The sequence below is a fragment of the Crocuta crocuta genome, unplaced genomic scaffold (assembly GCF_008692635.1).
Source record: "Crocuta crocuta isolate KB4526 unplaced genomic scaffold, BGI_CrCroc_1.0 scaffold142, whole genome shotgun sequence".
NCBI classification, from domain to species: domain Eukaryota; kingdom Metazoa; phylum Chordata; class Mammalia; order Carnivora; family Hyaenidae; genus Crocuta; species Crocuta crocuta.
Window position 1 is genome coordinate 2,293,545 of NW_027528892.1, and position 11,556 is coordinate 2,305,100.

At 52.4% G+C, this 11,556-nt stretch overlaps 1 protein-coding gene across 1 annotated transcript in view; it reads right to left on the reverse strand.

Annotated features, from left to right (window-relative positions):
* LOC144225713 (uncharacterized) overlaps positions 1-4,088 on the reverse strand; it is a 4,684-nt gene extending 596 nt beyond the window's left edge. Inside the window, exons 1-3 of the mRNA XM_077756950.1 lie at positions 4,042-4,088; positions 2,963-3,052; positions 7-591 (exon numbers count right to left, since the gene is read on the reverse strand). Of these exons, the coding sequence (XP_077613076.1) occupies positions 7-543 (537 nt within the window). The 5' untranslated portion in view covers positions 544-591; positions 2,963-3,052; positions 4,042-4,088. The remainder of the gene's footprint in view (positions 1-6; positions 592-2,962; positions 3,053-4,041) is intronic.
* Between the last annotated feature and the right edge of the window lie 7,468 nt (positions 4,089-11,556).

Genomic DNA, 11,556 nt, shown 5'->3' on the forward strand with positions numbered 1-11,556 from the left:
CGACGCCAGGTAGGAGCCCTGGCTGAAGGCCTTGCCGCACTCGGGGCACGCGTACGGCCGCTCGCCCGTGTGCGTGCGCCGGTGCAGCGTCAGGTGGATGCTCTGGCTGAAGGCCTTGCCGCAGTCGGCGCACGCGAACGGCCGCTCGCCCGTGTGGGTTCGCTGGTGCAGGGTGAAGGCCGAGCAGTAGCTGAAGGCCTTGCCGCAGTCCCCGCACTTCCACGGCTTCCGGGGGCCGCCCCCTCCCCCCTCCTCCTCGCCGGAGTCCGCCCTCTTCTGCTTGGGGTTCTTCCTGGGCGCCCCGCGCCTCTGGGGCCTGCTGCCGGCCTGGGGCGGGGGAGGGCTCGACCCGGTTCCTGGCACCTCACCGAGCTCGCCCCCCTCCGGCACCCCATCCCTGGTGGGCTCTTGCCCGTGGGCCGTGGCCTCTCGCTTCACACAGCTTTCCTGGTTCTCCTGCCGGTCCGTGAACCGAGCCTCTTGTTCCCAAGTGTCCCCCACCTCGGGGCCCTGGGGGGTGGCCATGGGCAAGCTTCCCTCCATCGCTGCTTCCTGAGCCACTGCCTTCTTTTCACGTCTTAGTGCCTGGATCTGAAGGAAAAGAGAAAAACCAAACACGTGGGTTGGTCATTTGTCCTGGGCTGGACAAGGCTGAGTGCAGGGTCTCAGCCTCGACGCCGCCAACGGTCTGCTGGGGGACCGTCCTGTGCACCAGACGGTACTTTACAGCATTCCTGGCCTCTACCCACTGGATGCCAGCAGCGCCGCCCCAAGGTATGACCACTAGAAATGTGTCTGGACATTTCCAAGTGTCCCCTGACTGAGGATCATGGACTTCACAGAACTGAAAGCAAATGTATTTCTAAAAATTTTTTAAAGTTTATTTATTTTGACAGAGGGGGAGAGAGAATCCCAAGCAGGCTCTGCACTGTCAACACAGAGTCCGACATGGGGCTCAAACTCATGAACCCTGAGATGATGACCTGAGCAGAAATCAAGAATCCATTGCTTAACCGAATGAGCCACTGAGGCGCCCCTGAAAACAATTTTAAAAGTTCTTTGCAAAAACATGAATCCGACAGCTCTTTTTTTTTTTTTAAATTTTTAATGTTTTATTTATTTCGGGGGGGGGGAGAGAGAGACAGACAGATAGACAGCGTGAGCAGGGGAGGGTCAGAGACAGAGAGGGAGATACAGAATCCGAAACAAGCTCCAGGCTCTGATCTAGCTGTCAGCACAGAGCCCAACACGTGGCTCAAACCCACGAACCATGAGATCATGACCTGAGCCGAAGTCAGACGCTTAACCGACTGAGCCACCCAGGCGCCCCTGACAGCTCTTAAATATAGCCTTGCAACCTGGTGCTAAGGACCAAATCCTGTCTCCTCCAAAATTCATGGGATCAAGCCTAAGTAAAGTGATAGTGTCTGGAGGTGGGGCCTTTGGGAGAGAATGAGGTTAAATGCCCCCCACCCCCGCCCCCATGATGGGATTGGTGTCCTCATGAGAGGAAGAGAAACCAGAGCTTCCTCTCTCTCCACCATGTGCGGACAGAGTGGGGAGGAGATTGTCTGCAAGCCAGGACAATCTCTCCAGACCCCAGCCAGGCTGATGCCCTAATCCCAGACCCCGGCCTCCAGAACTGTGAAGAAATGCAGTTCTGTTGGGGAAGACAGAGGGCCGCTGCACTTTGTCAATGGCCTCTGAGCGGAGGGCTTTCTTTTGTGGAGAAAAATCGTACACAGAGGAACAGGTAGCTCTCAGACTCTGTGCATAATGTACTGCTGGTGGGAGCGTGCACTGCAAAAACTGTTGGCATTTTCTAGGAAAGCTGGTTACACATGCCCCGTCGCCCAATAATTACATTTTCTGGAACATAAGCAAGAGAAACGTGCACACATGTGTACCAGGAGGCCTGTCCAAGATTGTCTGTAACAGCCAAATCTAGAAGACAGTCCAACGGTCCGTTAACAAGGAAACAGTCAAACACTGTATTCACACAGTGGAGCATCTCACAGCAGAAAGACGGATGAGCGCGAGCTGCCGTACCGGCTCAGAACCTCAGATACGCAGTGCTGGCAAACAAGGTTAAGATGCAAAGGGTGTATCAGGTAGGATGCTATTTAGGCTGAAAAACAGGCAAACACAACCATCTGTTTTCGGGACTACGAACACGTGACAAAGGCTCACGGCTGCACACGGGCCCTGGGGCCCAGCAGCACTACCGTCACAGACGCAGAGCTGAGGCCCCTCTGCAGGCCTAGCAACTTGCAATCTGCTTTTAACGGGAGCCCCAGGTGATTTGTGGGCACAGGAGCGTCTGAGAGGGGCAGGTCTTGCCCCCCCGGACACCGACTCGGAAGTAGTGTTCCAGGGCTAACGACCAGCACCCGCTGAGCACAGAGCCATACGCCCAGCCTCCTTTAAGCTCTTGCCACGTACGGGCTCACTTACTCCTCAGGAAGGCTCCCAGGACCGGCCGTGCTAGAGCCCGCCCAGAACCCCCCGGCTCCGGGGCTTATCTGCACCGACACCCCTGCCTGCCCCGGGCTCATACTGCTCTGATCTAGGCCTCCCTGCTGCTCCTCAAACATTCCAGGCATGCTCCTGACTCAGGGCCTTTGCACTGGCTGTTCCATCTGCCTGGAATGTTCTTCCCCTGAGGCCAGGCCTCGTGGAGAGGGTGTATAGACCCAGAAGTGAAGGAGCGAGCTTTCTGGACTGTGAGTGCAGCGGGGGCAAGGTCCTGAGCAGACCCAAGGCTGGGGAGACAGAGGAAAAGCAGAGGGCAGGGAGGTGGGGGACGGGTGTAGGACAACTGAAGCAGCCGGCAGGTGGGGTCAGGGATGGCAGGGGTGAGGGTCACACCACGCTCGGTCTCTGGTCGAGGCCTGGCCCAGCTCCGGAACCGCCTCCACAGGCAGCTCCCAGCCAGGCCCCCACGCAGGGCTGTGGTACCCACCTTGTGGTCTTTGGACCATCAGGTCCTGTCTGTGTCACTCAGGTTGTGGCCCTGCTCTGGCTGCCATGCATCAGTGGGTCCGGACTGCATCTGTGAGAGAAAGAAATGGGAACCATGAAGGAAGATTCTGGGGTGCAGGCATGTGTCACCTGGACACATGCACATTCATAAGCGGTGGGCAGAGCGTCACACGTGCCCAAAATCACGTGTGCAGGGTCTCCCCCATGTGCGGATCCGCAGTGACCCCCAGTGTCTCCTAAACACGTCCTGGGACCTGCACAGACCACATGCACAGTCATGTCCGGGGACACCGAATGACCAGCTCCAGGACGGCAGGCACACCCATGGAAACACCGATTTCAGCTGCACACCCAGACATATGTGGAATCACACACTTCACACCTAGGAGAACACATTCCACACGTGCCTAACGTTACCCATGGGCACAGGTCTCACACAGCCTATGCGCGCTGCTTCCCCTGTACAGGCATACACTGGCAGGCTCAGTCACACGGTGACACCGGGGACGGACTCACATGCAGAGTCACACGCACAGTTACATAGCCACAAGGGCACAAACTGATAGTGACCCACATGCAAACACACGGGGTGGGACTCATACGTATGGTCACACCTGCCTGGGCACGCAGGTGGAAACACTCGGTGACATGCGGGGACGGGCTCACACGGTGAGTCACTCACAGCTGCACGCGCATAAAGTTGTGGAGTCGCGCACGGGCAAACACGGGGACACGCGGGGCGGGACTCACATGCACAGGGACACACACACGGCCACACCTTCCTTGCCACAAAGTACAGGCGTGGCACACGTGCAAACGCACGTGCATAGGCGGGGCGGGACTCGCATGCACACAGCACTGGAGTCACGAACATACAGCGACAGAGCGACACGGACACTCGCGCGCACACCCACTCGCGCACGCGCAAACCACGCACCGGTGGGCACGGGCTTCAAAGGCCTCGCGCGGCTTCCGCCGAGCTCAGTGGGTTCGGGTCAGGTTCTCCTCGGCCTCCTGCCCTACCCGGCCCAGGCGGACCCCAGGAACCCCAGGACCCACCGTGGCGCGGACTAACCGGCCGCACAGGTCACCGCGACGGCCTCTCCGGGGGAGCCTGAGCGCCAGGCCGGCGCTGACTGCGCGTGCGCGCCAGCCCGCTGCGGCCCGCGCGCCGCTCCCACGAACTACGACTCCCAGAAGGCACCGCGCCGCTGCGCCGGCGTCCTGGAAGCGCCCGGTCTTGGCTATGGGACGGCGCGCGGAGGGGAGTGTGGGTCGATGTGCTCCGCCCACCGGGGCCGGGGCTCTGGGTGGGGGCGGGGCCAGAGATATGCGGGCCAGATTCCGCCTCCTCAGGGGGAGGGACACAGTCCGCGGGGTTAGAGGGGAGGGAAAAAAAAACAAAAAAACCCCCTGAGGATCAGAGAAGTTAAGTCACTTAACAAAGGCCAAACAGCAGCGCGAGGGCGAGAGCCGACGCTGACCACCCACAGCTCACCACGAAGTCATGGAAAGTATTTGTCTCGGGAATTTGATCTAATTCGATAATTGAGAATGCAAAGAAACGGGTGAACGTAGAATGGGAACACTAATGTATTTCACCAGGATCAGCATGCCGTTGACGGTGACACACCACATTATTTTATGGACCCCCTCCTCCACCTTCCCCAAAGCTGCCCATTACACCACCACACACGCTTACTTCACCCTTGAAAATTCCATTTTAGGGGCCCCCGACTGGGGGGCTCAGTCGGTTAAGCGTCGGACTTCCGCTCAGGTCATGATCTCACGGTTTGTGGGTTCGAGCCCCGCATTGGGCTCTGTGCTGACAGCTCAGAGCCTGGAGCCTGTTTCAGATTCTGTGTCTCCCCCTCTCGCTGACTCTCCCCTGCTCACGCTGTCTCTCTCTCTCTCTGTCAGAAATAAATAAAACATTTTAAAAAATTAAAAAAGAAAATTCCATTGTATATGCAGACCTCAAGAGGCATTGTGTGTTTTCCCTTATCCTTCTGGAAAGCTCCTGGCCTTACTCTGGTAAGAACATGCCCAGGGTCCTTTCAAGGCTGGGACTCTGGGAGCAGAGTCTCCCACCTGATCCACTGACCTGTGAGCTTGAGAATAAAGGATTGTGGTTTTGAGCCACGGAAGGTTTTCCTTTTTACATTTTATATTTGAATATTAAAAAAAAATACCTCTCACATATTCTTTATAAACCATGATGAGAGCTCAGAAGTCTGCAACAGTTTCTTTTAATCATTAAATGCTTTTTTTTTTAACCCTGGGGGGAAATAGGCAGGAATTATTCAAATTCAAAAGAACCTTTCTACTCATGTGAAAACGATTTTATTAGGCTCATTTCATTATTTTGTGGTTTAGAAGGTCAGGCAGGGCACAGCAGGGACGACTTTGTCCTGCTCCACAATGGGACTTCAGCAGGGGTGGCTTGAACAGCGGTCGTTGACTTGCTTGGGGCCATCCCTCTGGGGCCTGGCTTCTTCTCCATGTGGTGTCTTTTGGGGCTGGCCAGACACCCCATGTGGCTAGCCTGGGCCTTCTCACAGCGTGGTGGGCACAGAAGAGTAGAAATTCTGGGGCANGTCTCTTGTGGGCTGTACTAAGACCCTTTCCTGAGAGTAGCTGGAAGTCACTGTTGTGTTTCTTCTTCTTCTGCACGTGTGATCGATCATCTGTGTCCCTGCCTAGTGTGGATGCTGGGCACCACTCACTCTAAAGGGTGACCTTTCCCCTCATCTCAGCTCATTGTTCCACTAAGGGGGACCCTCTGTGGGTGTTCCAGCTTCCTTCTCTGGCTGCTTATCGAGTGGTCTCTCCCATAAACTCTGGCCACGTTGGTCTTTCTGGACACTCAGCTGTCTCTCTCCCTCTCACTGTCTCTCTGTGTCTCTCTCTCTTTTAGTTTAATTATTTTGAGAGAGGGAGAGAGAGCGAGAGAGAGAGAGTCCCAAGCAGGGTTCACAGNAGCAAGCCACTGAATGGGAGGGGGGCTATTTGTTACACAGCAGTTGAGTGGCAATAGCTGACTGAGATAGAGGCAGGGCCTAGAGATGAGGCTGAAGACAGGGAATTCAGTCTCTTGTGGGCTGTACTAAGACCCTTTCCTGAGAGTAGCTGGAAGTCACTGTTGTGTTTCTTCTTCTGCACGTGTGATCATCTGTGTCCCTGCCTAGTGTGGATGCTGGGCACCACTCATTCTAAAGGGTGACCTTTCCCCTCATCTCAGCTCATTGTTCCACTAAGGGGGACCCTCTGTGGGTGTTCCAGCTTCCTTCTCTGGCTGCTTATCGAGTGGTCTCTCCCATAAACTCTGGCCACGTTGGTCTTTCTGGACACTCAGCTGTCTCTCTCCCTCTCACTGTCTCTCTGTGTCTCTCTCTCTTTTAGTTTAATTATTTTGAGAGAGGGAGAGAGAGCGAGAGAGAGAGAGTCCCAAGCAGGGTTCACAGTGGCAGTGTGGAGCCTGACACAGGACTCGAGCTCATGAACCGTGAGATCACACCCTGAGCCAAAACCAGGAGTCGGATATGCTTAACTGCCTGAGCCCCCGAGGTGCCCCCAGCTCAATCTCTTTAACTCAGGGTGTTTGCAGTGCTCTGCCAGGGTTCGTTGCCCTGGACCACGACCTGGAAACTCTCTTAAGACAGTAAATTAGGGCAGATGCAGGGCTCACCGTGTTCCCTTCCCACATCCCACGTGCCAATAATCCCCATCCTTCATGGCCTTAGGTCCACTCTCTTAAACTACTATGTTTTATGTTTTGCACCTTTTATGGTTATTTCAGGGAGAGAAAATCTGGTCCCTGTACTGCATCTTGGCGAGAGGCAAAATTCCATGCTACATTCTTAATTAAAATTTACCTTGGGCCACCTGGGTGGCTCGGTCAGTTAAGCGTCTGACTTCAGCTCAGGTCAATGATCTTGCGGTCAGTGAGTTCGAGCCCCACATCAGGCTCTGTGCTGACAGCTCAGAGCCTGGAACCTGCTTCGGATTCTGTGTCTCCCTGTCTCTGTTCCTCCCCTGCTCGCACCCTGTCTCTGTCTCAAAAATAAAGTTAAAAAAATTTTTGCCTCATTTTTTTAATAGAAAACAATAGCAAGAGTGATTTTACAGGAAAAAAGAAAAGCAGAAATGGCCTGAATATATGCCAAGAGAAATATTACTATGTTTTCTGTGATGGAAGTCAGAGATGGTTTTACTACAGTGATATATTAGCTTCACACTTAAGGGCAGACACCCTTGCTGAAATCATGAGAGAGGACATTTTCTTCAAAGAATGGACAATGGAAACAGCTCGAGGATTCTTTCCCTCTAAATATGATTTTAAAAACTTTTTTAATGTTTATTTATATTTGAGAGAGAAACCGAGCACGCAGGGGGGAGGGTCAGAGAGAGAGGGAGACACAGAATCCGAAGCAGCTCCAGGCTCTGAGCTGTCAGCACAGAGCCCGACGCGGGGCTCAAACTCACAATCCGTGAGATCACGACCTGAGCCAAAGTTGGATACTTAACCCACTGAGCCACCCAGGTGTCACTAAATATGATTTTTAATGCTATTTTCTTTAGAAAGCTATATTTACCTGTTTGGGTTTGAATCGTGCCCCGCGCCCCCAAGAAAAGAAAGATGCGTGGGAGTCCTAACCCTCAGTATCTCGGACCTTATCTGGAGCTGAGGTCTTTACAGAGGTAATTAACACAGGGTCATTAGGGTGGGTCCTGATGCAATATGACCGGTGTCCTGGGAGGGGGAGGCTTCTCTGCACACACATGGGGGGGGAGCGGATGGCCCGTGTCGGCCGCAGGACAGGACGCCTGAGAGAAACACCTGGATTAGCACCGGATTCAGTCACAGGGGCTAGAGGCCGGCCTCCAAATGCTGGAAGCTGAGCATTTGCAGGGGTCTCCGGGGAAAGCGGGTTAGGTCAGGAGTGTGCGGAGAGAGGCGGCCGAGATCAATGTTAGAGAAGCATAATTAGAGAAATCACCAATACGTCTCATTCCCAAAAAGATAAAAGAGGAAACAGGGCACATGTAAACTACGGTAGATGTAATTGTGTTCCTCAGTCACCCCCGGAAAGGTTGCACGTTGACACCCATGTACCCCTTTTCTCAAACCAGTGTCTCAGTCTCTCCTGATCACCTGGAGGCGCTGTTGCCTCACAGGAGGATCAAATCTAGCAAACAAAGCCTTTCCCTTAAAAAACTGGGGACAAGAAGAAGATTCCAGCAAGGGGCCTGAGAGCCAGGCGGAGGGGAGGGAAGCCAAGAGGTCGGTGTAGCCGGGTTGGGGTCCTCAGTACTATCCCCCCAGGAAATGCAGTTTTGAGGTCCCTTTTCCCAGGAAAATTCCTTCCCAGCCCCTCCTGGAGGCAGGGAATACGCCGAAACCCACAGTGTTTTCCTGAGTGCGGTTTCACCAGGGTGAGGAGGGGGTGCTGTGTTCCTGCCGCCGAGCCTCCCGGGGCCTGCGGGGAAGAGTATAATCATACATATATACATTTCTAAAGTCTTCGTGTGTTTTGGCATCAGGTCCTCACTTGGTATTCTGATTATCAAAGTGTCACAGAAATAACCGCGTTTCCTTGCGAAATGCATCCTAACGAACTCTCCTATCGGATCGTTAACCCTTCCAGTTTTGAGTCTTTTGTCACGTACAGTTACTGTTCTGAGGCTCTAACAAAACATGTTTCATCTTCAAAGACATTTACAAAAAGGACTTTTAGGACAAACAGGCATGTGACATCTTCAAGATCATTAAAGAAATGTGTAAAAATTTCCAGAACTAAAGAGCTGCATTCAAACTGAACAACGGTTAGGAACATGGGGCTAAATAAACGGAGGAAGAGTATAGTTTTGTGACTCTTGTTGGAAATATTGTTGGGTCTCTAATGTCTGTTCTTCCACAGGAGACTTCCTCTTAAGGCATCTATGACAAACAGAAATGTGACAGGGATTCATTTATAAATAAACGGAGGCATTTAACTTTTGTCTCCACCTGAACTGTCTGAAATTCCAAAACTCAGTAAGTACTTTCTTTCATGGCAATTGCAGTTGTTTGCATACATTCAATACGAATCTGTTCACCTGGTAACAGGACACCATTAGAAATACTGGTTATCTGGGGCGCCTGGGTGGCTTAGTCGGTTAAGCGTCTGACTTTCGCTTAGGTCATGATCTCGCGGTTCGTGGGTTCGAGCCCCGCGTCGGGCTCTGTGCTGACTGCCAGCTCAGAGCCTGGAGCCTGTTTCAGAGTCTGTATCTCCCTCTCTCTCTGACCCTCCCCTGCTCACGCTGTCTTTCTCTCTCTCTCTCTCTCCTAGAAATTAAAAAAAAAAAAAAAAAAAGAAATACTGGTTATTTTACCAAGGCTTTGACTGGAGTGTCATACTTGAGAGACATGCCACCAGACAGCTTTAAGGAACTAAGGCTGACTTTAGGAAACATGGAGCCGTAAAGCCCCTCGGAAATGCTGGCCTGACGCCTTGCTACCGGGTTCCCAGCAGCCTCCCCAGGTAAGTCAAGGTCACTTCCTGGCAGGTGCGGGAACCTCAGGATGTCCGGGACCTCGAGAAGAGGAATTTGCCCAAATCTACAGGTGTTGCAGGCCTGTCTGACGGGAAGTGCTTGGCTTGGCTTCTGGCCTGGAGAGGCCCCTAAACGTTCAATCTAGATTCCTCATGCAAAGTTGCGGCAAAGCAGATTTTACGAGATCTATCTGATCAATCACTACACCTCCTGAGCCTATGTAAGTAATTGGGCCGAGTGTGTTAAAACTGGACTTCTACAAACAAATTAGTCTTGATTTGGCTGTCTCTGGAAATGAGGGTTATCAGAGAGGAAAATTATGTTTCAATAACTCACCTTTATGGAGCTTAAATTCTAGTTCTGATATTTAACCAGAAATTTTTGTTGTTTGCCTAAACCAGACAGCTTGGGGTACGCGTCAGAGAGACTATGACAAAAATCAGGTAGAGACAGTCTTTGTGCCTTGTTCAAGGGGCCGTTCAGAAGGGTCACCACACACATTTGAATTCCAAACCAGACAAGCCCGACGTCTAGAAACCTTCTCACTCGCTACACTTGAGACTCAGACACTCGGTTTATAACTTTGCTCGAACCGTTAACCTATATTTGTCTTGTTTCTATAAAAGTGCCTCGGATTGTATACTAAACAAAAGAGACTCTATATGATGAGGCTAACACCACCTATGACACAATCAAAGCCTTACATGACTCTCCAAACAACATTATTAAGCACTAAAACAATCCAAATGCATTAGACAGTTGTACAAAATAAAATGGCATTAGACGTTTTAACTGCTGCACCGTGTGGAACTAGTGCTCTCAGAAGAACAGCATGCTGTGTACACGTTCCAGATTACTGACCACAAAAATATTTCTGAGTTTCTAATGTACGAATACTCAAATTGGCACTTTACATTTTCCCTCTTTTTCCTTTAATAAGTGGCTAAATTCTGGGGTGCCTGGGGAGTTCAGTCGGTTGGGTGTCCGGCTTTGATCTCACAGCTCGTGAGTTCGAGCCCCGCGTCGGGCTCTGTGCTGCTCACTGAGAGTCTGGAGCTGCTTCGGATTCTGTGTCTCCCCCTCTCTCTGCCCCTCCCCTGCTTGTGCTTTGTGTGTGTGTCTCTCTTAGAAATAAGTAAACATTAAAAAAAATTTTTTAAATAATTGCTTAAATTCCTGGACTAAAGAAAGATTTTTGTCAACTACCAAAGGACTCTGATTTGGCTTCTTTTTGTTCATTTCATCACGTTTTGCTGTTTTCTCCCACATCTCTCCCCCTGGTGCTGAGACTCCTTTACTGCCCCGGCTTCAAGCCACCGGATGCTCCCTTCTGCTCAAGAAAACTCCCACATGCGATCAACTCTAGACACAGCTGCCTGGCCCTTCCCAGCTCCTGTCGAATCCTCAGCTGGCAAAGCTGACCCCTGGGCAGGGACATCTCTACGCCCCTATTCAGCAGGAAGACGCTACAGAAGATGAGACTTTCCGCCTCCAACAACCTCGAAGATCTAAGGGTCAGAGCTGTTCAGGGCCAGAGAAACGTAGCATAAATTAACTTCCTTACAGCTCGCAGCCCACCGATAAACACCCGGAGCCTGGGGAACGTGACCTTCCTCGAGGGACTCACAGCTGCCTCACTTCCTTGATGTTTTCGTCCCATTAAAGACTCAGATCAACCTTGTCTTAGCCGCAGCGAGCCCCTCAAGGTCCCGAAAACCTTGCTTCCAAATTCCTTAGAGACTCGCGCTCTCCTTAACCCCCACTAACTTGAAAGTATTAACCAGTCACCCTCGCACCCCCAGTGCAGCTCTTTCTGCCTGCGGGTCCTGTCCTGGTGCTTTCATAAAATCACCTTTTTCACCAAAGACGCCTCAAGAATTCTTTCTTGGCCGCTTGCTCAAGACCCCATCACCACGGCTCGGGAGGCCAGGCTCCATCTGCAGGTGCTGGGGGGCTCCATCTGCAGGTGCTGGGGGGCTCCATCTGCAGGTGCTGGGGGGGCTCCATCTGCAGGTGCTGGGGTGCTCTCTCTGC